This window comes from Lolium rigidum, chromosome 6, assembly GCF_022539505.1.
Source record: "Lolium rigidum isolate FL_2022 chromosome 6, APGP_CSIRO_Lrig_0.1, whole genome shotgun sequence".
Taxonomy (NCBI): Eukaryota; Viridiplantae; Streptophyta; class Magnoliopsida; order Poales; family Poaceae; genus Lolium; species Lolium rigidum.
The window spans coordinates 289361733-289389229 of NC_061513.1; the positions used below are offsets into that span (position 1 = coordinate 289361733).

At 44.8% G+C, this 27497-nt stretch overlaps 2 protein-coding genes and 1 pseudogene across 2 annotated transcripts; 1 reads left to right on the forward strand and 2 right to left on the reverse strand.

Annotated features, from left to right (window-relative positions):
* The first annotated feature begins 8833 nt into the window (after positions 1-8833).
* On the forward strand, positions 8834-13223 carry LOC124666116. The gene is made up of 3 exons (XM_047203467.1): positions 8834-9521; positions 10121-10193; positions 11893-13223. Exons 1-3 carry the CDS (start codon positions 9156-9158, stop codon positions 12054-12056), a joined length of 603 nt encoding a protein of 200 aa, XP_047059423.1. The 5' UTR covers positions 8834-9155; the 3' UTR covers positions 12057-13223.
* Positions 13224-19177: 5954 nt separating this feature from the next.
* Positions 19178-21729, reverse strand: LOC124664340 (annotated as a pseudogene).
* Positions 21730-22708: 979 nt separating this feature from the next.
* LOC124664341 (protein ACCELERATED CELL DEATH 6-like) lies at positions 22709-26255 on the reverse strand. The gene is made up of 3 exons (XM_047201882.1): positions 25517-26255; positions 23514-24061; positions 22709-23419 (listed from the first exon to the last, which is right to left on the reverse strand). Exons 1-3 carry the CDS (start codon positions 26253-26255, stop codon positions 22709-22711), a joined length of 1998 nt encoding a protein of 665 aa, XP_047057838.1.
* Positions 26256-27497: the final 1242 nt, after the last annotated feature.

Consider the following 27497-nt stretch of genomic DNA (forward strand, 5'->3'; position numbering starts at 1 on the left):
TTGCGCGCCGCGACAGCTGCCGTCGCCCTCGTCTCCTCTTGCGTGAAGAACCCCGGGCTCGCAGCGGCGGCGGCCATGAAGAACCTCGGGCTCGCAGCGGCGGCCATGGAGCCGGAGGTGATCATCTCGTGAATCTCCTCGTCGTTCGGCGCCGCCATCGCACCGAACGGGAGCGGCCCTCGTCGCGAGGCCGGCGAGGTGCCCTCGCATCGGTTCCCGCTACCGACGTCGAGCTCGGGCGGCGACGGCGTGAACCCGGACGGTTGGACGTAGGCGCCCTCTTGGAACATGGCAGGCGGCGACGGCGAGTAGATCGAAGGGGAGAAAGTCGACGGGAACCGCTTGTACCTTGTGTCGCCCATTGGTCGGGAACATGGCGCCGTCGCCGCCGCCGTGAGCATGGCCCATGCTCATGGCCATGCCGATCTTCCTCGCTTGTTCGTCATGGCGCCGCCGCCGCCCTCTTGGCGGCGGCTTTTTCACCCTCTCCACCCTCGTCGCTTGTTTTGACCTCGCGCCGGATCTCGTCCGCCGCCCACTCTGCGTTCGACATACCCGGCGGCCGCACCTTTTTCGCCCGCGGCTTCCTCTCCTTCGGCGGCATGGTGGTGGACGAGAAGACAAGGAGGAGAACGATGGTGGACGAGAAGACGAGGACGGGAACTGGAACTGGAAGACGAGGAGGAGAATGGACAAATTCGGCGGGAGAGTTTGGGGATATACAAGCAAATTGGAGGGAAATCGACAGGATTTGGCTTTCCTATCGCCGACTACGAGGGTCCAGACGACGTTTCACGCCAAATTTTTTTGTCCGGAATCCCCGAGCGCGCCCCGGGGGACCGGGGATGGCGTGGGCTCGCCGGTGGATGAAGGGCCAAATCTGGACGAAAACGAGGAACCGAGACGCGACTAGGCCGGATTTCGCCGTCCGGATGGGAAAAACGTCGCCCTCGACCCTGCAGCTCTCGACTAGGTACGCATCTCTTCCTCCGTTCCTATGTCGGCCTACTTCATCTCGATCTCGCATCCTCGGCAATTGAACCTGCGAGCTGCCGGATGATTTGCAGGTTGTAGTCCCTCATTTTCTCTCCTCACACCTCGCCCTAGCACTGATGATTTTGTTTTCATGGACGTCCTGGTCGCAGGTAAGGCAGATTGTTTTCCCCATTATTTTGGTGCTCTACCGGTGCGATTAATAGGCCAGAACTCCTGAATGTTCCACGGAGCTGCGTGTAATTGGTTTGTTATCTTGGTCTACTGCTCTCCTTTCCACCTCTAAGCGGCAACGGCGAGGCTCTCAAATTGATTTCGGATCTTGCCTCTCTCGGCTAGGGTCTCAGACTGTTTGGGAGGGGGAGGGGGAGGGGGCAGGGGCGGGAGTGGGGGCGGCGTTTTTGTTCCTGTTCCGTCCTTCCGGGGGATAGGTGCTGGGCTCGAGGTTGAGAGCTGCGCGCCATCGCTGTCTGGCTGCTGGGTTGCGGGTTCCAGCCCTCCAGGTGTGTTCGTGCGTTTCGTTTCCGCCACGCCTGTCTCCTCCAGCGCCTCCAGCACCTCTGCGTCCACTTCCCCTAACAATCTGCAGCCTACTATTGCTGTAACTCTATCAATATTAGTCGCCCATTAGGCCTAAGCTCCAAGCCTGCTTAGCCTGAAATCCACATTACACAAATTCACAATATGGCAATTGATTGTGGAGCCTGTTTGTATGCCCTTGCAGCCAGATCGCTAGAAGCGTCTGCCATCCAGCGCTACTCCCGATAGCAAGCTGCCACCGGCCTTTCCAGGCAACAGAGTAGACAGCCGACTGCAGAGCCAGTGAACTTGCCCAAGTCTGGTTCATCGTTCTTTTGTTTTACTTGCCCAGTTTGTTTAGTTTGTACTATTGTTTTGACGACTTGGCATGAAAATGTCGCACACCACAACATAATTTAGACCAGTATTTTAGGACTAAAAGATGCCATGCAAGATACTTTTGGATTCCTGCTTATCCACGCAAATGCAGATTCAGTTCACAGCCTTTTATTTAGTGTGCATGATAAACACGGTTATGGCAAACGTATTACTCTCTTTTCAGACTTTTTATACATGTGTGATCCAAAATGTTTTCGGTAGTTAGTCATTGCATCGCTCGATTGCCTCTGATTTTTTTTTGCATTGCGTGCTTACTCTTCCTGTCAAAATTAAGATTATCAGAGCTCTATTCTTTTCGGTTCCTTATTGTTTATTGCATTCAGGCCATAGCTTGAAATATACAATTCTCTCAGTTCAGGTACCATTTTCCCCTCAAAATGGTTAATCTATTTGATTTAGACCTAACATTTTACTTCTAAAGTTCAGCCCATACACAGGCAATAAAAACATGCTCTAGACTTGGAGATGAGATTGCTTAACCACACAGTTCATTGATACATCATTTCTCTCACATTATCTGAAAATATATGTTTCCTATTTTCTGAAAAATACTGAAAAATAGCGTTGGCATTTGCATAAATCTCACTCCAATCTACTATGAACAATACCTTGCATATCGCGAACATTTTCTACCTGTCTCTGACAGAATAGCTTGAGCAGGTGTGCACAGCTATATAGCTGCCCATCAACTCCATCCATACCATTTAACATGGGAGTGCCACCTAAGGTAATCAGTGCATGGGCTGCACCAAGAACATCCTGCGGTGATATGATGCCCACCAAGTATGCTGCCGTGGAAACTGCATCGGGCAATGCAATCAAGTTTCTATCCATGTTCAAGAAAAGTGCCCCAGACAATGCAATCCAGTTTCCATGCATGTTCAAGAACGTGAAATCGACCACATAAATTATTCACCAATGTAGTGGCCCCAGTACCTCCAGACAACACTACGGTAGTATAAGCAGCTACATCAAAGAGGTAGAGGAGAAAGTGACAAAGGAAAACAGCATGCTTTGTTAGAGGTGATATAATTGGCAGGATCAGATACATCTCTGTGAAATCTGCTGGCTTGTTGCCGCGTAATCAGATGAAGCACAAAGTCAATGGCAAGCTCAGTTTTCTGTCCCAAAGTATATGCACATCCCGTGAGGCAGTTGTAGTTACCTTCATTGTGACAAAATAAAATTAACCGTAAAGTAGATATACTTTTAGTATTTTGCTTCTACTACTATTTGACTATATCATGGAGTAACTTCTCCGGTTTGTTCAGTGGCAAAGGATGACTGGAGACTTGAAATTCTATTGATTGGCTGGTGATGAAATAATGGTGCTAGATTAGTTTTTGGAACAGAGAAAAAAATCCTTCAATCTTACAATCACAGTTACTCCTAATGTGTTCCAAAAACCTTCAATGGTGCTAGATTAGTTTTTTGAACAGAGAAAAAAAGCCTTCAATCTTACAAGCACAGTTACTCCTAATTTCATTTCCGGATTTATTGACTGAGTTTTAATGCATATTTATCTTACCATTGTGCCAAATGGAACAGATACTATGGCAAGTGCTTGTGGATGTGATCTCATACAGTATTGAACTGTGCAAGTGAAGATTCTGCGTCTTTGAGAGAATATAGTGACGCCAATGGTAGAGACGAATTCACTATAGAAGAAGAGAATGTTCCATTTTCCTGTTTAATACTGTATTGTATACACTACAACTGATTGCACACACTTGGGAAAAGAAGACCAGAAGCGAAGACAATCGAGCAGGTTGTGGTTTTCAACTTTTCATAGTACATGCTATCATGTATTCTTTTAATCTTAGTCTACATAATTGTAGAGAAACAACAATACAATCTGAATTTTTCTTATAATTATCTTCCCAGTAGTTACAATGTATGTGGATATTGTAATCCAATCTGAGTAGCTTTCTGTTTCACTTCTCCCATTTCTGTTGGGCTTAAAAGAACTGGACTAATGCTTGATATTTTACTGATGCATATGTGAGTTCATCTTTAATATTATCATGTTATCAAGATCCGTCTTCGTTTGCAAGTTTTACCTTGCTGGTCGCTGACAGACGGTGGCGCAGACGTTGTCCAATTCGAGTAGGCCAAGGTACGTCATTTGATATTAAATACACAACCACTTTACATGCATATCAGCCATTTTGCTACAGATGTTTAATTGTGATTTTAACTGCAAAAGTTCTGTGCATATTGAATTTGGTTTGTGATCTTTTTCTCAGTCGTCCTGGTGTTGGTAAAATTCTACTATATCATCTCCAGCAGTCCAAGCCGGCTCTGTTTATTATCTTTTCTCAGAACACACCTGCATTCATACAATGGGCACTTGATGTGGGCAATGCCGTAATGGTACAACACCTATGGACACAACAGAAGGAGAAACAAGTACCTCTTGGATTTCTATACACCCCTCACATGGTATTTGGTATTGATCACTACTGATCGTATTGGTGCTATACTTGATGCTATCGTAGGTGCGCTTCATCGAAAGTAACATCATCTTTGTTCCTATGAAAAACATATTCTATTCATCTATGCTTTATTGGGTTAAATGTATTTTTGAATTATTTTCACAATACCACTATTTTTAAAATTGCACTATTTTTATGTTTTTGGAAATAAATAGAAACTATGGGTATTAATCCTGCACTTTCCCAAAACCGTGGTGTTTTGGAAATATTAAAGAAATAGCCCGAGTCGTCTTTTTTTTAAACAGAAAAGTTAGAAAATTGAAGTGAGTAGTCTTGCCGCGTGGAAAAACCATGACGTCACCGTACTTGGAGAGGGAGAAACGCACGTTGGACAACACCAACGATTTGAGCACACAGCCTTTGCCACTGTACTCATGTTGGGCGATGCTGTTGCCTTTGTCCTCCAGCCACTCCCTGGTGACGGCAGCCTGCGTGTGTTTGCGACGCATATGCCCTGTTGCGGCGGTACCCTTATGAACACTAGAAAACAGGTCAAATTATTCTTAATACTTTAAAAGAACTCTAATACATCTGAACTATAGTTAGTATCTTGTGCCTACGGGGAAAGTTTCCTAATACTTTGATTTCAAATACTTTGCTACCAATTTCACAAAATAGTGAAAGCATGATGACTAATTCCCATCTATGATATCCGAATGTAACAACCATAGATGTTAATAGAGCTTGTGCTCTCTTTTCTTCTCTTGCATATTCATAGCCCAAGATTGATTTTGAGAAGTCATGTTAACTTCTTGTTCGATCGTCTCATGGTTGCCTTCGTAGACCGTGTGCTGCAGAGGTGTTAGGGAGTGGTTGCACCGGGGAGAGAAGATGGAGATTGGGGAAACAGAGACACCGTGCTCTTATGCTAGCTTATGGTTGTGATTTTTCTGTCTCCCTTCAAAGAATTGTGGAGAAATTTGTTGTTGCTTCTAGGTGCATATAGTGTGGTTGTTTATGTTGTCTATTTTATATTTCCGTTGATGCAATGTGTTGATGTCCGATCCAGATTTAAGTAGGGAAGAAACATAATACTTTGATCTTTGGGGAAATGAGCAGCCTACCCTTCGGTGAAAGCAAGCTTAAAGAGCCCCAAAAACATTGTATTATCGTAATACATGGGCGAGTGGAATATATGGTGTGACATTTAGAGAGTTTGATAGAGTTGAACAAAATTTTGAAGAATCGAGTTTTACGGATATCCTACGTTACCATGTCAATGTTATTCTTGCATATTTATTTTAATTTTTATTAAATTAAATATTGTTATAGGTTGAAAATTTATTTGTCTTCATATTAAAAAAACTTCAATTAATTGAAGTATGATTGATGTTGGCCCATAGCACCACATATTTTTCCTTTCTACACACTTAAAATCTTACGCCATTGTATTTACGTGTGCACGACATGTGCGACAAAAAGGAAATTTATCAGACCGTAGCAACGCACGGGCATTCAACTAGTACCTAATAATAAAGGAGTTAAGATTTCTGCCAAAATTTTCGTCAAATGAAACTTTTTATTGGACGGATTTACCCTCCCACAAAAGTCCATATTACTGCACAATAGCCACCGTACCGGTTCGGGTGTTCTATTCTCGATTCCCCAACCTCCCCGTGAGCTCTATGAGCGTGGGCTACACCTACGAATCAGCTCCGCCAAAGGCAAAGCGCTCTGTGGCGTGGCGCGGCCACGGTCATACCTGGCGGGTGCAGCCGCTTGGCTGGCGACGTGGATGGGAGGAGATCGGCCGAAGGGGAATAAGGGGTAGGGGAGTTCCGTTGGCGGATGTGTGCAGGGGAGCGCCGCGCTGGCAATGGAGTTAGGGAGATTGACGGCCACCCCATGTTCCACCGCAGGCCGCAGCGAACATCTCCGTCGACCATTACTACAGATACAAAAGCAGAAGGTCCACACCCATGACATCTCCGCGGTTTCCATCCTCGACATGGTGAGATGCCCAGCAGACCGGCCTCACGGTGGCCGACCTCCCCGCGTCCACTCCAAGGGTCGCACAGGTGGTGAAATGCCCCTGGAAATTGGCCTCGCGGCGCCCGTCCTTGCCGCATAGGTGCGCTCTCCCCGTCGAGTCAGAGGTGGACATGGCTCTCCACGCCGGTCGCCGGCCCAATACCGTACCCTCAATCTGTGCTTCACATTGATCTCCACTCGTCCTGTTAGATGCGCACGACGCCGCGCGCCTAGGTCAGTGCCGGCCCTCTTCGGCGATGCGTGGTCCGTGAGAGGCTCCCAACGCTGCCCCTTGTGGCCGGAGGTGCAAAACGCGCGCTCCATGCGAGCCTCCCGGCGCCGCCCGACCGCAGCGAGGTGAAGTCGTCGTCCGGTCCGGATCTCCACAGCGAGGACGCCCCCATATTCATCCTCTGCTTCATGGTTCGTCCATAGAGGACGCAAGGTTTTGGGTACCGGTTTGAAAAAAATCTCAGAGGGGGCTGAGATTTTCGGTAACCACGGTTACCGGATAACCGGTCAAATACCGAATGAAATTCTCAAACAAAATTTGAATTTTAAACTAAAAAAATGTCTAAATATTTTTGAAAATATGGGTTTGAGGAGAAGAAAGCGAAATATTTGGACAATGAGTTGGGACATGGGGTTATAGTGGAGAGGAAACATGTGTGATTTTGGTTGGCTAACCAATCAACCTAAATTTAAACCAAATTTGAATAGGCCGAGATTTTTTGGCCGATAAATTCATTTACCAGAGGGGGCTGAGAATTCCGGTTACCGGCCGGTAACCGCGGTATTCCGACCGGTAACCAAATCCCTGAGAGGACGAAGGTCGCGAGCTGAACCGCGATAGAAAAATACGAGCTCGTCTTCAACGTTGGCGAGCATGGACATTCTTGCGCCCAATCTCAAACTCATCAGCTCGTGCTCAAAATCCATCTGAAGAGAATGGGATGCATGGTGAATTTAGGCCTCAAATTGCAGTATCCCCTTGATTTGATACAAAAATTGGTATATCAAATTTTGAGATTTTTGGGTGAGGCTGAGAGACTTGGCAGAGGATTTGGGGAAGAAACAGAACTTGCCAAACCGAAGAATATTGGTGGGTCCCAACGAGGGCCACCCACCAGCCCTCCGCGGTGCTCTGTCTCCCTTCATCTCACGCACTGCACGCAGGCCAGCCACTCATCATACAAAGATCGTTGCCATGGCCACATGGGCGACCTTCACGAGGAATCAGTGACAGACTGACAACCGGTCAAAACCTTTGTAAAACATAGCTTTCTTGAGCATCAGCAAGCTAACTTTTTTTTTTAGGGGAATCAGCAAGCTAACTAGGAAATCATCAACGGTGTCCTTCCAAACTATCCCCGCTAGCGCCATAATCGGCCGCGTAGCTGTACTCAGGGGCGGAGCTCTCAGTAGGGCAAGGTAGGGCAGCCGCCCTACCTTGATTTTTGATGAATACACTTAGATGCGCGTGTTTTTTCTGAAAATTTTAAGTGGTCATACATCGAAAACGTACTCCGTATGAGAAAGTTATGCGTGTTTCAGTAAAAACACTGCGCAAACTCGATTACAGGCTAAAAACATAGAATATATTTACCTTCAAATATAAACTCGTATTCTAGATTCAATGTGAATAATATTGCTTGCATTACAGAGATTTATCATTGAATGTACCCTAGTATATTACAAGATAAACTCAAGTTATTCATTATACATACTTGTAGAATTGAAGATTTTTAGATATTTTAAAGACAAGTAATACTTTCTCCGACCGCGTTATTACTCCATTAAGATGACATAGGGTTTACCCGTGACGACATCAACAATTGAAAGGAATTTTCTAGCAACAAAAATAATCAAAATCGAACAAGGGATAATCAAACTTCTTGATTATTTGAATTACATCATATTTTTTAGAAGATATAAAGCTTTGCCGTTGAGTTAGCATTATTGGCATGTTTTTTAGGTTATACTTATAATCAAATATATTTTTTTATTGTATTGAGATATTACTACTTTTTAGGACTATTTGGTATTTGCATCATTCAAAGTTCGTCCTACCTTAGATTTTTTTCGTCCTTCGCCACTGGCTGTACTGATGGGCTAGCTCCGCTTATGGACCACGAGTAAAATTTCCAAATTATTACCTATATTAAAGTTAAACTCATCTGCTAAAACCATGTTCTTTTGATTTTTTTTACATTCTTTCCATGAAATTTTTGTCCAATCAAGTGTTGCCACGTCTGTTCTTTTTACTGTAGATGACCGATGGTTGAGTTGTTGTAGTAGTATTATCATTTTCTTGCGCGGTCAAACTCAAAGCGGTGGTGGACCCAACACGAACAAACCAGAATGCGCGCATCTGTCTCTCTCCCGACTCTTCTCGAGCTCCTCCACGAGCTCCCCAATCCACTCTCCAGTCCACCTCCACCGCCTCCCTTCGAGCTCTTCCAACGTCGCCAGTCCGGCCATCCGCGGCGACGGCAGGGATAACCGAGGGGTCCTGCGCCTGTATCTCCGACGCGTTCGTCGGTCCGCTGTCCGGCGCCACGGTCAGGGGCCGATGCGTCGCGAAATCTTACCTGGAGGAGCAGCGGCGTCATCGCCTCGCGTCCGTCACATCCACCCCGACGTCCCTGGCCTCCTCTTCCTCTCGAGACGGCCCCGTCCCCTCCAGTATCCTTCTCTCTCTCTCTCTCTCTCTCTCTCTCTCTCTCTCTCTCTCTCTCTCTCTCTCTCAGCTGTGCTAGGATCTAGATCCTCTCTCTGATGTACAGCAGCGTCGCCCGAGCAGTAGCAGCAAAGCGACCTTGCAAATCAATCCAGCAGCCTGCATGTGCGAGGTATTCTTTGCCCCATGCCCAGTTCGAATCCTGCTCCTTACTTGCTCAATGCTCATTTTTTATTCATGGGTTGGTCACCTGCCAAAAATTTGCTTCTGAGTATTTATGTGTTGCGTGCTTTCTTCATATGTGCGAAGTGAAATTCGGTCCAAATGCGCGAGGAGTTCAGATGGTGGAGCTGTTGGGTAGTCTGTATCGAGCCAACACAGTGCATCAAGGAACAGCACAAAGAGCCACCGACATTGAGGCCAGCCAGCAACAACGTGTATGGTTGGTCCTCTTGGTGATTCAAGTTCGTGTCCCTCCCATCTTCCCATCTCTTGGTGGTGGTCTTTGTTCATCTTTTGTGCATAACTGAATCCATAATTGGCTTATCCACCTTTTGGCTGATCTATATCCAAACTGGTCGTTTTAACTTATTCAGAGATAGTGTGTAGAAAAGATTTAGTATAATTGGTATCCAAAAGAAGCCTTGAGCAGTAACAGATGCTACTGTAAGAAGATGTCTGCTAAATGTGCTTAAGTTCAACACACTGGGGTTTACTTATCAATTTTGTAAGGAAATTCATGAATCCTGGGTGTTTTCTACATAGGCTCTGAAATACTTTGGTTATAATGTTATTCCAAATGAATTTATATGCATAGAGATAGGACAAAGGTGTGCAAGGAGATGTTGTAAAATCTCTCCTTTTTAGCAGCCATTACAATCCATGTTGTCGTCAGGTTACTTAGTAGCTGACAAGCAGTTTTGTGAAATTGGGAATTATTACTCATGATATTACTATCTTAACATTTACACATTATCTGGTGTATTTCTATTTCATGATCAATTTGCAGCTTCGTAATCATCTGTTCCTATCATGATCACCAATGTTTTTCGTGGTTCTATAGCTTCAGAATGATACCATGAATGATTTTATGAGTACTGAGGTGGACATAGGTCGACACAGGACACATACATCAGGTTAATTTTCTCTACATGTATTATTTTTTTACGGTCAGAGTGGCTCTGTTTGTCATTTTACCTTTTTGTACTCACTTCATGTAGCTTTTGGTTTGGAAATTGCAAAACGGAAATGTTTTCCTACTGCTTCCGCTCATTTATCTGTCATAGGTTTAGCTTTTTTTAAAGACTTACATTTTAAAACGAAGGTAGTATATGATTAAGGTGCAAATATTTATGCTGCCAACTAGCAGATCATAGGTGACCACTCAATTGCCTTGCGTAGGTAAAAAAAACAAATTTCCATTTTTTCCTTACTTTATGGCTTACACATAGTTGAAAACAGGATTGTAAGCTAGCTTACACGTACTCTCCTTTATTTGGGATCTCTCTCTCTCATAGTTGGAATGGGTCATGTCTTATTATATAGTGCTTCATCAACTCCTGCAACTCAATCTGTCTGTGCATAATCATTATCCAGTGAAAGGCATACCGAGAGTCTTAGGCATATAAATTTTCGGAATGCCTACATGGGCAATGGCGAAATAGTAGCATATAGACTTCTTGGGAAGAAACAATATGTCGACATAGCCATATACACTTGACATCCACTAGGTATTTCTCCTTTTCTTTTCTGTGTCTCATTTCTGTTATTTTGGTGCTTCTAAGAGCTAGATTGATGCATTCTAACTTTTCCCGTACCAATTTTACTCCATGCAGCATTTTGAAAGAATCATTTTCACGAAGTAGAACTATGTTCCCACATAAATCAAAACCACCCACTAACTATCAGGCACTGCGGATCTTTGTTTCTCATTGCACGAAAAAGATATACTACCTCCGTCCTAACATAAGTGTCTCATTTTTGTCTACATATGGACGTATCTAGATGCATTTTAATTGTAGATACATCCGTATCTAGAAAAGGTTTAGACACTTATTGGACAGAGGAAGTATTTGATACCTCACCCAATAGAAGCGTGACTATTTTGTGAAGAAAGCTCAAAAGCGCTGTTTGATGAGCCTGCGTAGTATTAGGTAGTTGGTCAGGTAAAGGCAATGCTCCTCAAATTCTTTTTGTAGCCTACATGCCATTACTTCAGAACAGAAGCGAGGTTTCACTTGGTCCAGAAGTAGAAAACCACTCACAAACTATAAAGTGATGCCGATCCTTACTTCATCGGGTATCATTGTTCCTCAAGTTTCAAACTTCATGGATTTTCTATTAAATGTGCATTTAGTTTGCAGGTGCCTTTTCTCACGCCAGTCCCGAATCTCTGTAACCATTATGTTTAGGTAAAGATTGATTTTCCTATTTCCCCATCCCATGCCGGTCAGCTCTTTTGAGAGATAATGGCTGCCTATTAGTTCAGCCTTATGAAGCACCGCATGGTTTCTCTTCATTTCGTGCCTATAGATACACTGTCTTGCTTTTAGTTTTGTTCTTAAACTTCTTGTTTTACAAACTAAACAATATATTTTTAGATTTCTGCTATATGGTGACTAAAATTCTAATTCCTTTGTCTTCCACTTTGTTCATGTGGATTCTTTAGATTACCCAAATTACTATCAATAAATGAGACATTGTTTGTTGTGGGTTTGCCTTTCTTTTATTTATCTTGAACTTTGGTCCTGTGGATTCTTTGGTATGTTTGCTTTCTGCAATTCTAATTTCAATATACATATTTTAAAAATAACTCTGTAACGCTACCTACTTCAGCTATTGCGGTACAAAATAGGAGCGTGCTCCATGGTTGTCCGGGAGTTCAGGTGGCGCTCCAGGCCCCCTCCTGTTCCTACCTCTCTGGAATCCGAGCGTGCTCTAGCAAGGTGGTCCGCCGCGCTTCGACAAGCGGCAGCAAATTCCGCCTCCTCTGCATATAGCAGGTGGCAGTAGCATCGGAGGACTCCTCAAAAGCTGGCCTTGCCTTTCCTATGATGGATAAGATGGTGTTCTACCACACACCCAACGCGAGTTAGCCCGTGTGCTACATGGTCTAAAGCGACATCCAAGAAAACCTGTACAAGAAGGACTTCGACGGCGAAGAGAAGCGGGAGCATGTCCTCAAGTGGCAGCATAAAAGCTGTTGGATCGTGGCATACTCTTGCAGCTAACTTCGTGCACAGTCTGCTCCATGCTACAGGTCACCGACCTCAAGAACCCAGGAGGCACCGCACTGTCACCCACCAGGCGGGCGCTGCTCCAGGAGTATAACTACCCCGAGCTCATCGCCAAGAAGGAAACGCCTATATCTGGTATTGACATGGCTTATTTGGAATTTTGCAGCTCCATTAGTTGTGATTCAACATTGTGATAGTGTAGGTTGAAATTCAGTTGTAACTGATTGTTCCTTAAATCAGTTTCTGTATCTCCACTGTTCAATGTCAGGAGTGAACGAGTGGGGTCAGCATGGTGTCAAATTGAGTCCTGGTTTGAGTTGATTTCTCTCTTTGGCATGGGCGGTGGTAATTATAGTGCAATCAGGAATATTTCCATTTTGTTGGCTAACCCCCATTTCTGATATGACCAGGAACGTTAGTTTACTTATCAATTTCAGCTATTGCAGCATGACAGTTTGCTCTATGTATGAGCGTTATGCTATACCATAACGTACCGGCGTTTTCTTCAACAGTACCAGTATTTTCTTTGACGACTGAAGATACAGATGGAGCTTCACTGCTTCAGTAGTTGTGTATAATGGACATGGTGCATGGACATCTCAAGCGTAGCCTCTCCCCGTGAGATCAATGCCGCCAGTATTGGCGCCCTCACTGGAACATGTGCAAGTGGAGACTTCTACAAGAGGATCAGGTGGCAGGGCAAACAACAAGGAGAGGCAGTCATGCAAACATCGCCAACACCACCAGTTGTTAACATGTGAGCTAGGTTCACGTCTTGGCATGCTATCTCTATGTAACTGGATACTTGAGTAGCATTATATTACTATCACTGGGGCTAATCTACAACTTATGTAACACAGTCCTATGAGCCACGTAGTCAACTAGGAACATGTTGCTAATCCCTTGGTTCATGATATTACCCTTCTAGCATCGTCAATTTGCAACGATCGACGTTGTCTCACGGGCACAGTTTGACGCCACACCTTCACCTTTATTTTGTTACACATAAAAGGGTTTCTACATTAAAGGTGCTAACAAACATTATAGATCTTAGCCAACATACTTCTCACTTGGTCAAACTCACGGATACCATCACGAACCACCATCAATCAAAGTTTGCTGATCACTTGATATGCTCGATCTGCAGCTCCAACATCACAATACTCGAAGGCAGTCGACTGAACACGCGTGACATGTTGATAGGTGATATCGATGTTCTCCAAAGTATGATGCAAACATTTAGTCAACGCCTCCACTTTCATCCTCAATGCCTCATTCTCTTCTTCCGCCTGACCCACAATAATTGTAGCTATCGTTGTTGTTGAAACGGCGCATATTTTGCCAATTAAGATCCTTTATCCTAAATTTATAATTCCTCTCAATTTTAAAAACCATCAACAATAAAATCTTCTTTCCACATGGTGACAACACTCTTCCTAGTTTCACTTATGCGCTAGGCATGACGTCGCAACCTCTTGAGAGCTGGTTAAAACGGATGCCTTAGTCCCACCTCGGTTCCCTAGATGTATTTTGACCTGTTTACAACAAGCCACCAAGCAAAACGGAAGGAGCATCATAATCACCAAGGAATTATCTCATCGGGGATGGTGGTGATCATGCGAGCAAAGACAGAGAGTGAGGTAGGGCGGAGCAGCAGCATGCAAAAAGCCCCCTTCCAAGTGATGTCCCGCCCCGCTAAAATAGAAAGACTAATGGAAAATGAAGGAAAGCTAGACCATGTTCGGCAGAGCAGCCATGTGTTGCATTAAGGAATTATCTCGTCGGGGGTGGTGGTGATTATGCGAGCAAAGAAGGCGAGTGAGGTAGGGTGGAGCAGCAACATGCAAATAGCCCCCTTCCAAGTGATGTCCCGCTAAAATAGAGACTAATGGAAAAGGAAGGAAAGCTAGACCATGTTCGGCAGAGCAGCCATGTGTTGGGGCGAAGCGATGGGATCCAAGAAAAAAGGACACGCCACATCCACTTCTCCCCAAAAAAAATAGTTATTTCGGTTTCCATAGAGAAAACTTTATACCGGACGAAATATATGACATTTATATAATCTGCTAAAATTTAAAGATTTTTATTAATTTTGAATTTTTTTATAAATTCGATCGTCATACCTCAAGTGGTTTTATGACTGCTATTTCCGGAATTTCCGAAAATTGATAATACCGGTGCCTACTATTATTTTCTTTTCAAACGAGAAAATATCCTAATTAGATGCACAAATCAGCATAGTTAGACATAAATGAAAATGCAGTCGGGATGACTAGATGTTCCTTCGGGCATAGACGTCCGTGGGAGGGGCTTCTGCGGCCACTTCGTGCCTCTGTACCCGAACAAGAGCACCCGTCGGTCGGGACAAGATTGTGTCAAATTTTTGTGTACGCTATTATGCAGAATGAAACTTGGGGAATGCAAAAAAAAAAGAACATTCATGATGTTGGTTCATTAACCCACATATCATTAATGGACATGTGTTACAAAATCACCCTCAAGACGTGGGGAGTGACCTGTACATACTCCCTCCGTCCACAAATAAGTGTATTTTTAGCTTTTGTATCAAGTCAAACATTTTAAGTTTTGACCAACCGTGAAAAAAAAGTAGCAACATATATAATGAGATTTTGGTATAATTTAAAACTACATTTCAAAATGAATCTCGGGATACTAAATTAGTGTCATAAATGCTACTACTTTTTCCTATATATTTGGTCAAAGTTTAAAGAGTTTGACTAAACACAAAACCTAGATGTATACTTATTTGCGGACGGAGGGAGTATTTTTTAATAAACTGGAACTCAAAAGTGACATTCTATTTCCTTGCCACTTTGGCTAAGTGTTTCTGTCTTGTACACATTTTTTTTTTGTTTACTCCATGTTAGGTGTAATCGATGAGTTATGCATAACTGTGCATGTAACGTATCCGCAGGTTCCACTGGATTCTGTTAATAATTAAATTTGACAACTCCAGAGTTCAAGTCATGGACTCTCTGAATATGGACCCAAAGCATTGGTCCGACATAAGAGCAATGTTGCAAAAGTAATTATATTCAGTTATTTGCGCACTATATCGGCCTCTTTCCTTCATTTCCTGATATCAAGTAATTAATAACTCCCTTTCTCATTGTCTTTGTCGTGCAGGGTTTGGAAACGATTTATAAAGAATGTAACCGGTGAATTCAAAGAGGTGCTAAAATTTAGAAGGTTAGTTAATGTTTCAAGATCAATCTATGTGGATAATACGTTTGTGAGTTAATCCAGACACACACCTCTGAGCGGAGGGCAGAGAGGATATCAACTTGCGGAGGAGTAACTTGCGGGAGAAGCTTAATCCAGAAGCTCGCTTCCGACCAATTCAAGATGAATTAGCATGATTTCTTATGAGGGACGTCCTCGAATGAACAACACTATTACGAGGACGAAGAACTTCAAATGCCGTAAATTTAATTATGATTGTATATGGAAACTTTTTTGAAATTGTATATATGGTCACAAGAGATTAAATATTATGGTTGTATAAGGAAGAAGAACTTCTAATTCCTCTTGAATTCTTCGTGTTTGAAATTTCAAACTTGTTTGAAATTGTTTATTTATATGCATTAACGTGTAACGTGTATATACTAGCGTAAAATATGTGTACTGAAACTTCTTTGAAATTAATATAAAACACAAAATAAAATATAAAAGAAATGGAAACACAACAAAATAAAACTAGATTTAGAATTTCAACCCTAAACCTGCAGAGCTCTTTATTCCCGATTGGTCAGACCAACCGGGACTAAAGGTACGCCACCCCGACGCACCTCTGTAGCCCACGTGGATGGACTTTTAGTCCCGGTTCGTAAGCAACCGGGACTAAAGCGTGGAGGCTTTAGTATCGCTTATTTAGTCTCGGTTGCACATCGAAGACTAAAACCTCTTATAAACCGGGACAAAAGAGCCTTTATCGAGGAGAGGAGAGGCTGCTCTGCCTGTTGGCCCTGATAGCTAGTCGTGACTCGAGAGCCGCTCTTCCCGGCCTCTTACGGTCGTCGATTTGTTTTCTTGTCGGCTCGATCGGTTGTGGTGGCGGTCATGGTCAGAGATGGATCTTAGCCTCATCCAGGAGGTACATATGCACAAAAGTGCTTTTTTGTTTTCCCACAGGATGTGTAAATTTCTTGGGTTAGTTTGATTGCCTTGTTTCGATCTATCCAATCCAAGGATCGATCTGTGGAGTTTCGCGATGCAAAGTACTTGATGGTCGTTTTTTCTTGTTTTGGTTTCCGCACAGGACGGACGGGTTGTTGGAGCGGGTGAGAAGCAATGAATGAGTTTCATACATTAGCGCCCCCATCTCTCCCAACAAGCTACAGTACCCAGAGCCGCTCCCGTAGAAACCGGCCCGATCCCGAGCCCCTCCGGCGGCGATGCCGACCGGAGGTGGCGGAGGTGAGGCGCCGGAGTAGGTTCCTAGTTTAGGTGTAGTTCCCCGGCGGCTTGCCGGCTAGTTTTAGAGTAGAAGCTCTGGTTTTGGGGCCAGATCCAGAGCGGGCCGGCGATGCGTGGCGTCCTCTGCTCCGGTGGTCGGAGCCCAGGGAGCCTCCTTCTCGACCGATCTCTTCAATAAGGCCTTCGCCATCTCCCTTCAGCTTCTCACATCATCTCTTCTTCCGCTCCCGGCCGGCCTCGGTGGCGAGGGGGACGGGTTGGAGACGCAGTCGTTGGCTTGTTCTGGAGATGGCAGAGGCGGTGTGCCTCTCTGGTGCCCTGGCGCAGCACCAGGCGGCCATTCGTTGGCGGCCTCCCTCCAAATCCATGGGGGATTTTGGTCTGGACATCGTCGACGGCTTCGCCTTTCGATAAGGCGCCTAAGAGTCTTCAGCTGTTGAGAAGGTGTTCTTCTTGCCTCCTTCGCCGGCCATGGTGGCGGGGGAGGTGGGCGTAGAGGTAGACTGCTTGGTCTCTTTCGATCTGACCGGCCGTGGAGGCGAGGGGACGGGAGGTGCCAAGCAGCCAGACTTCTCTTCCTAGCTGATGATGCAGTTCTCGTGGCGGCTGTCTCTCTCTCTCACTAGCTCAAGTCCCATGGTGGTGGCTTGGTGGTGAGATTTGACTGACGGCAGCGGCGGTTTTTGGAGCTCTTCTCCGATGCTTCCTGGCGTCGGACTGTATGACGAGAGGGCCGGCTGCTCCGTTCGTCGCTCCGCTTCGGCCGGCGGAGTTCCTGTGCTTCGTCTCCAAGTGGTTTGTCCCCGGAGAGGTTGCCGCAGTCCGCCGCCCCAGCTCGATCTGGAGGAAGAAGATGGAGGACTGGATTGCGTTTTAGTTTTCCCTTAGGGTCCTCTTTGCGTATTTCCATGACCCCTGTGTAATTCTGGTATCTTCTAGGGTTATCTTGTACTCCAGATTATTAATGCAGCTTTGTCGGGTTTCCACCCGACGGACTTGTTAAAAAAAAAAGCAATGAATGAAGAATCATCCATGGATGGATGGATGCCGGCGTCCATGGATCCATGTATTTTTCTTCTTCTTCTTATTCTGTTTTTTATTCTTCTTCTTATCCATGTACCCTCCGGCTTCGACGCCCTCAAGGACACCTTCTCGGTCGACGAGGCGGCGGCCGACGCGCGCCCGCTCGACGTGCCCCTCGCCGCGCCCTTCAGCATCGCCTCCTCGCGCCTCGACGCCGTCTCCAACGTCGCCGTGCGCGTCGAGCTCTCCAGCGGCGCCGTCGGCTGGGGCGAGGCCCCCGTCCTGCCCTCCTCACCGCCGAGGACCAGCCCGCCGCGCTCGCCGCCGTCGCGCGCGCCTGCGCGCTGCTGGCTGGAGCACCGGCCGCGCCACTCGGCGCCGTGCTACCCGGACAACCCTTCGCGTCGGTGAGGCACTGGCGCTCCGTACTCTCAGTTTCTGAACTGCACGGAGCACAGACTTCGTACTTTCTCAGTTTCTGAACTGCACAGAGCACGGTCAAAATCTGAACACGAGCCTGCAGCACAAAAAACAGAGGTGTTGGTTTTCACTTCATACACTTTGATTCTTCTTGTCCAAAACACCCAGATGCTTCAATCGTTTCTCTTGGCAATTACTCAAATGTCACATGTACACCCTCCGTCCGATAAAAGTTGAAAGTTGCATGGGATTTGTTTCAATTTAAATGTACCTAGACACTAAACATTATCTAGATATATCTGAATTTTGGTAAATCTCAGACAACTTTCATTGGACGGAGGGAGTAGATCTGATGTATTCATTTTACGTAAGTCATTGGACACAAAAATCTTCCTCTGATTCTGTTACGGACATCTATGAGCAATTAGAGCTTAAAACTGTTGGATAATCTCGTCAGTCGAATTTTTGAAATTAATGCACCAAGTGGATCATGGGTAGTAATTAGCCTTATTAAAATACTATGTTTTAAAGAAATGTTTTGAGAGTAGGAAAAATAAAACTGGCTTTACGCAAATATGAACTCCACCTGCCAAATATCATGTAGCGATAGGCGCCAGAAAAAGCCACCATAGTGACATCTTGCCATTTCCATTCCAATTGTAATGACCCTTCGGGGCTGCAACATTTTTATGTTGCAGGTTATCCTGAAGACGAGTAAGGAATACCGTAGGTTGCGAGCTTACACCCAACATGTTCGCCTGTGGCGTGATGGAACTCTTCGTTTATTTATTTGCTGCTTGAACTATGTTATTTTCAGCTAGTCTTGAGCTATGCGCTTTGTAATAATTATACCGTGGATCATACGTTGTAATAATTGACGCATTTGCTATTCTGGTTATTCATCGAACTGTGTGTGCTAGCGATTGATCCAAGGGACTAGCACAGAAAAGCACAGAGATTCAATCTGTATTCAGGTTGTGTCGCTTCAATATGTAGGACATATTTCAAAGAAACCTCCATTGTGAAAGACCCGAGGCCAGCGTCCACAATCCAAAGGGGCCTACTCCTCACTTGATGTTTGTGCCATTTCTTGCGCACAACCCTTGCGCATTAGTTTTCCACTCTGGGTCAAACCGCTCTGCCGCACCAAGGTTCTTGATTGTGAAAATTACTTGCACATCGGGTAGATGCTTTGTTAACATACTAAGGGTACGTTTGGATGGCAGCCAGGAACTGCCCAGCCAATTTCTTGGCGTTGACTGAGGGCCAGGGCGTACGTTTGGTTGGAAGCCAAGATTTCGATTCCCTGCCAATTATTTGGTCCAGCCTTTAGCTTTTACGCCCATACACGGGCGAGACTGCGGCGGCGAAAACGCTCGCCAAATATTTGGCACGCCCAGGTTTTGGCGGGGCTTGCGTGGGCATCATCCAAACGCACCCTAACTAGATATAGGTTAACCATTGATTCATGCATGTTCATCAGTAATTACATTGTATCTATGCACCAACCTGTACAGACATAAAGCCTCTGACCTCAATGTACTCTCCTCTCTTCACATGCCTCTAGCTCCTTGATAGGCCATTGTATCAGTTGTGTGCCATTTTGTGATAGCCAAATATTTTTTGGTACTCCCTGTGAAGGTTAGAAACGATGCACCAGTTGATCACATATATGTATGATATATAACTTATTTGTGAAATGTACTAATGGCCTAAATTACAACCCAACCTTTCAGATAATCATCGCTGTGCATGTAAGAATCGTTTGCGCAGCCCCAAAGGACGCGACGGTGCTTTGCGGGGTTATAACGTCTTAGAAGCATAAAAGTTACCGTAGTCATACCGGAGGCCAAACTCATTGTCTTGGAACTCGGTGTCCGGGATGTCTTGGTCGGTGTAATAGTTCTATCTTCCAATGGTGTAGTACTCATACCGTTTCAGATCAAGTCTTACCTTGAGCACATATCTAACCTCCTCGGAAAGAGCTCTATCCCAAAGCTCAGCATTGCCAACCCCATATTGGTAATGGCGGCTACCTCCAGTGACTGCCACATGGTAGAAATCTGGGCATTCCCACATCCCCGTCATACCGGAGTGCAGCCGGTGGTCGGCTTTGATCCATCTCTTAAAGTCCCTGCTCTGGTAAAGAACCGTGAAACCCTTCTTATCGTATTTGCTTCTGACTACCACTTGCCATTGTCTACAACATAACACACGAAGTTAAAATGGTAACAATATCATTTCAGACCGAAAGAATAAGGATATACTGAAACATACCCATGAGGATCGTACCTGATCGTACTAGGATCCTGGAATGCACTAGCATTCACGTTGTTGTCCGGAGAAATGATAGGGTTGTACTCTAGTAAAAAACATGATCTGAGGGGGAAAAAGCTCAAAATTTTGTACTATAAGCCTTATACTATTTTTTCCTTCACTAATTTTCTAAAAGTTGGGGGTTGGGGGGGGGCGGTGCCCCCCCGACTTGTACATAGCTACGGCAGTGTTGGAGTTGTACTTGTAGAAAAGGTGGTAAGATCCCTTGTAGTACATTGGGTTTGCATGCACAAATTTAAAGATGTAAAATAACAATCCACAAAATGAGTTACTTTCTTCTGATGTGGAATTGTTGTGACTTACCATTTGGATCTGATCATGCATGATGAGGATATACGACATCAAGGGAGAAGTAGATTATAGGGGAAACATAGAGAAAGATAGAGAGTATTAGATTCAATTCGATGTATAAGTTAATAACATCTATTCTTTTAAAAGCTAAATCTGATTCTCATGAGAGAGAGAGAGAGAAAGATAGCAAGAGAGGTTTAAGTCTGTACCGTTGGCCAATTTTTAATAGGCCGAAAGTGGTACCCCGGCGCTGCCTCCACCGTAACAGACTGAGATAAAAAAAATTGAATTACTCAACGCATTTGCCAGATAGCTTAGAAAAGAACTACTCCCTCCGATCCTAAAAAAGTGTCCAAACCATAGTCTAATTAAGTTTTCTAATTAACCCCTTCTGAATCAACCAATTCTATGCATGTAACATGTGTCCGTGGATCCGCACATGCGCGCAGCAGCAGCAGAATACACATGCGCGCAGCAGCAGAAAGGGGACTGCGGGTTCATAAGATAAGAAGATCAAGGATGTTTTTGTAAAATCGTACTTCAGACTCTTTTTTAGGATCAGAGGGAGTACAACAATTACTCGAAGAAGTTACCGGGTTGTCTAGAAAAAACTACATGATCAACTACTCGAAGCAGCAAGGAGTTACAAAGTTGTTTAGGAAATACCTACCAGAATTACTCGAAGCGAGAATTACTCAAAGCAGTTACACAGTTGTTTAGAAGCAACTAACACATTTTACAGAACAACTACTAGGTTTGTCTTAAAAGTACCTACTAGAACTACACGAAGTATTTACTAGGTTGCTTACAAGAATTTTCAGAATAACTACTAATATGTTTAGAACTGTCTAGCAAGTTTTGGCAAGAGTTTTTTTTTACATACCAAGTAATTTAGAAAAAACAAACCGATTCTACCAAACTGAGCCATCGCATTTTTATATAGCTGGTAGATTTTTAAGTAAGTAACGTAGCATTAGGAGTACGAATTCTACACACATATCCCATGCATGTTTGGAGATAGAAGCTACTACCAAAAAACCTCCACGGAGAAAATGGTCGAACATGCTGGTGGGAAGCACAACTGACTGATCCACCATCAAATTATGGTAACTAAGCATAGGATGGCATGGCATCATGGCATGCACACTCAATCCCTACAATTCATCACTTGAGAGTTGAGCCCAAACTAAGGCAGAACCCAAACCGCCAAGGGTAGCCGGACAACCGTTTGTTTGTCCAAGACATGACTTATATAATCCAAATCGGACAATTTTTCGTCAGGCAACTTGAGATACCCTAATGCCCGAGCAAAATGTACTCACATTCTTCCCGCGCGGGTAAGTTCATAGTTCAACCCAATTTTGGTAGCCCATGAGTGTGCACGTTATGCATGTGAAACTGTTTTAGATGCACAATGGCTAGATGTTTGGCCGGCCTTTCTTAGTCACAGCCTTGAGGCTGATTGAATCACTGGTTTGATTTAATGAAGCAATGTGTTTCCTAAAAAAAGTTCATGGTGAGCCCAATTTTGGTTCTTTGCGGCACAAGTGAACTGATCATTCTTCTCGTTTGTACCTATGCCACTAATTGATTGTTGGTTCTCGTTTGCAGTGCATATGCGCTAGTAATTTTACATGACAGGACCCTGAGAAATAAAATTGAAATTTCAGACACTTTCAACTCAAGTGACACACAAAGTGCAGTAGTACAATTAGGTTACATTCATTGAGGATAAAGATACTTTTAGAAGGAAGGCTCAAGATGAGCCTGATTTTTAACAAGCAAAGCCAAAACAGTTGGAAAAGTCTGACACAACACACACCACAACGAAGTTCAAACACTGAGGCCAGCTGCCAAACATAAAAGTAGCGTACAGACGCTCAAGGATAAAGATAGTTACGCAAGACTCAGTTGATTGTGTGGAAAATCTTGGAATACGCTAGGAAACCTCCGATTATTGCGTACGGCCAGAGTGCCCCAAGGAGTGGGCATATGAACACAACCACGGACCGCAGCACGCACACACGAGTTGGGATCCTGTTGAGAAGCGCCAGCTGCGAGATCATGAACGCACACACGAACCAAACAACGTCAAGCAACGAGGCAGCCGGGATGAGCCATGTGCCGACGGCAGCTGCGTGGGCGACCGGTGCAAGCGCCGCGTACATGCCGAACGCGAACGCAACAGCCAGGCTCCGGGCCGAGCTGTTGAGGAAGAAGATAGAGAGGACGAAAGCACACTTCCGTGTTCCGATGTCGAACGTGGTGATCCCAGCGTACATGAGGCTGATGGTGGCCATGGAGGAGCATAGTAGTGCTAGGTTGTTGGCGATAATGAAGGCCTGGAAAGAGTACGTGGCGGCGAGCACCGGGGTGCCAGCGGTTTGGTGGCTCGACACAGGGTCATCGTCGGCGCGGTACCCACCGGGTACAGTAAAAGATGCTGCGAATGTGACCGTCACGAGTAGGGCTGATACAATGCCAATGGTTGGTGTGGAGTCCATGATATTCTTTTCTTCCTTCTCCTTATCTAGTACTACAGGGTCATGGATTTCACTGTGAGCACCATATCGAGCACCGGCCACCATCAGCAGAGAGTATATGCTACGACTCGGATCCTACAATACAAGACATTTGAATATAACCATATGCATTATATGTATACACACACACACATACATATATCCTAGAAAAAAAGTAGAAATTACATACCAGTCCAAAAGTAACACCTGTGGGTATGTTGCTCTGTGCAAGATCAAGCGCAGTTTTCCCCTCGCAATTTGATAAATTCAACATAACATCCTTATCCCACAACATAAATAGAAAAGTATGCAACGACCCTGCTAGGACAGCAAGGTGTAGCCCAGTGTTGCCATCATTATCCTGCATATTTATGATTGATGCAAACCTTGGTTTTTCTCGTAAAAGTGACAAAACCAAAAAGACTAGCACCGTGGAGCCTTGTTGGGCAGCTATATGGAAGAATGTCCTGCCTCTAGCGTCACGTAGCTGGGCACAATCAGGGCACTTCTTAAGCAAACCAAGGACCACGTACAACTGCCTTGTAGTAACTGCCATGTGTATGGGGAATGATCCATCGTTGTCAGACTGGTATACTAGAGATTTGTCAGAGTTTAGCAGTGACATGACCGTAACCCACACCCCACGCAACGATGCAAAATGAATGGGCGTACGTCCCTTGGTTTTGTCTCCTTGTTTGCTGAGCTTCTTGTTCCATTCCAGTAGATTATCTGTCATTCCTACATGTACGATAATAATAGACACGTGAGTGATAGGGACTATTTCCCATATATAATGCATGGCCTATTGGATCATCATCCATAGGGTTAACTTAAAAATTTACGAGAGACATACATAAGTAAGATTTTCATGATCTTGTAGACGACTTGGGCTTAGCCCAGTGGTTGGGGTTGCAGTGGCGCATCCCAACGACCGGAGTTCGATTCATGTCAGGAACGGATTTTGGAATTATCGCGCCAAGTCCTGCTTCTACTATATCAAAAAGTGTCTAGTTCCTCCAAGACACGGATTCATTTTGACGACGTGGGCTTAGCCCAGTGCCCAGTGGTTGGGGTCGCAGTGGCGCACCCCAATGACCAGAGTTCAAGCCCAATCAGGAACGAATTTCTGGAATTATCACGCCAAGTCCCGCTTCTACTATATCTATAGTGTCTAGTTCCTCCTGACACTGTTTCATTTTTTTATGATCTCGTAACATTATTTTCGATCATTTCCCAAAGCAACATGGTACACTCGATAGGACCCGTTGCGATAGTCAGCTAATAACAGTGTTAAGATGTCTAACAATGTTACGGGATTATGGCATTCGGATTGCGGGGAAAGGACTTCCATTCTTTTGGTATAATCAGATAACTATTCTATTGACATCTCGATTGGGTTTTATGGAGGTTGGGCTGTCCTTCTAGGTGCATCTGTTGGTATCTGTCTGTTATGGCTTGTCCTATATTTTAAGAGCTTAGAAAATATCAAAAATCATTCTCCTTTCATATCAGATTATTAGTCCCACGCTTAGCTCTAGTAGGTTGTTAATTTGACTAACTTAATATAATGAAGATATCACACACACAAATCAGAAGATACTTTAGATGTTATACTTCCTGATAGTATAATTTATATGTTATATAGTTTTTTATTATACAGGACAAATTAGCGACATAGATATCCGTCGGATATGGAAGAAGTGCCAGCCGTCTCTAAAAAATGCTAACATTATATAATAAGAAGTGAGAACATAAGCGGAAATTCAATTCGGCTCCCGGGTGCATATGCTCCCTCTATCAAAAAGTTATATTTCGAAATGTCGAAAAATTTTGACAAAAAATTCAACATGTACATCTCCACAATATACGTACATTCGTCAAGTTTCGCGAGGAACCAATATGTTTTGTTGTCTGTGTAAAAAAGAGAAGATTTATCTCCTGAAAAGCCTTATTTTCAGCATTGAATTTTGTCTTTTTTACACACGTCATACGACAAGTCGGATTTTTATGAAACAACTTTGTGAGCGCGTAGCACGTGAAGATGTACGTTCGAATATTTCGTTTCAATTTTTTAAAATTTCAAAATGTATGTAACATGCATTTTAAAATAAAGGGAGCATATGCTCCCATGTGCCAAAACATCATTCCCGAACATAAGAAATTTGCAATATTGAGTAAGGATGTACTACTTACTAGTGCTCCGGAGAACAGCAACATGCAAAGCGTTTTGTCCATTTGGTCTAGAATAAGAGAGCCCCTCGTCATGTTGATGCAGCCGTTCGGCAATATCATCATGCCCCAACAAGACGGCCAGGTACAGCGGCGAGGTGCCATCTGCAAGTGGAACCTGAGCCAGTTCGGCATCCGCCGCCATTAACCTGCTGACCATGGCCAGGACTGTCTCCTTGTAGGGCAAGCGGAGGGCCTCGTGAAGGGCCGTCTCCCCTTGCTTGTTCAGCTTTCCAAGCACCGCCTTCACTCTTTCCCCACCACCCTCCGTTCTCGCCAGACTGATGAGCTCCGAGACCATTTCCACCATCCCAGCCCTCGCCGCGCAATGGAAGGGCGTGTCTCCGTTGGCGTTGCATGCGTCCAGGAGGTGGTTGGCCATGCCGTAGACGACCCTCGCGCTCTCCAGGAAGTCGGGGCTGTCTCCATTGGACGCAATAACATGGAGGATTTTGTTCAGCTCCACGTCCATGGGGACGTCCACGCCGACTGCGTCCACAGGACGCGCTGACTCATCCATGGCGGTGTCGGCGTCCCCGATGTTGACGACCACTCCGGAGCCCGCAGGCCCGTTTCCCAGGAGACGAGTTAATCGTGCCGGATTGCCCTCCCGAGCGGCCATCAGCAGCTCGGGATGCTGCTGCAACGGCAATTGTGCCTCGTCGCGCCCCGAGCCTATTGGCAACTGGCATGCTTCAGACATGCGCGTATTTCTACAATTATATTCTTCGTTGATAACAAATATGGACTATATACCACACAAGTAGTTCTCATGTATGTATGTGCTTATATAGTACTAATTCCTAAGACCATAACTACGATCGATCATGTGCTAAAAGGTAGACAAGCGGAATTTTAATAATGCACTTTGGTTAGGAATCTCGGACAGATTGGTAAGAGGGACCTGCGTGCTAATGGCTTTAAGATGAAAGCACCACTGCGGTTTCTTGCACAGAGGAAGGCAATGATCGAGAACTACAGATCAGATCTTACTATTTATGTTGTGAAGATGAAGCCACAAGTTTTTTCATTATGAAATTATTTTGTGAAGAGGAAGCAAGGTGCTAAGGTGTCGGTAGTACAACTGTACATCTAAAGAGTAGAATACATAACTTTTACTGTATTACAAGACTGTCGGCTACTTTATTCCAGTCCAGCAATCTTTTGCCTTTCTTCCTTTTCGTAATAGATAAAGGTCTGGTGGCTTCATTGTAATGATCCAAGGGCAGAACCTGGGACGTTCCTTGTTTAACCTCCCATCTGCATTATGTTTTGCTCCTTTTGACATTTTGATGTAGATAATTAAGGTTTTTTTTGTAAAAGGGAAACTGTTAGCCACTCTCCCATACCACAAATTGTATAGGGATTTGGTTCGATTTTGAAATTACAGCCGCTATTATAGCAACGCCTTGGCGCATTCAGAATCTACGGCCGAAGCCTGAACCAACAGGCCAACCTGTTCTCCGCGCCATGTTGTCATACATATAGCCGAGATCTATGGTAGCTGATGGAGGCCGTCTGTTTCTCCTTCTTGGGCTTCGTCCTGCAGTTCGGCCTGGAGTTGGCTTGTCCGCAAGATGGCGCCGCGGGGAAATGTTGACGCAGCACGCAGCGTCTTCCTAGGTGGGAGCATCTCGGACGTACCAGTCCAATGAACCACCACTTCGGACACCATGGCAGATCCCTTACGACACATACGACGTTGCAGAATCTGGGTACCTACACACATCAACAGAGGGTAGTTCTTTGTGTACATGGACTTGTGGACCCGGTGCCTTCTTAAGTTGTGAAACATGGATCACAGGACGAATGCGACTCATTCCTGGTTTTACGAAGTGATAGGCCAGCTTGCCGACACGAGCAAGCACTCGATATGGACTATGGTACTTATAAGCCAGCTTCTAATTGGAAAGAACGGCCATAGAATTCTTAATATATGGTTGGA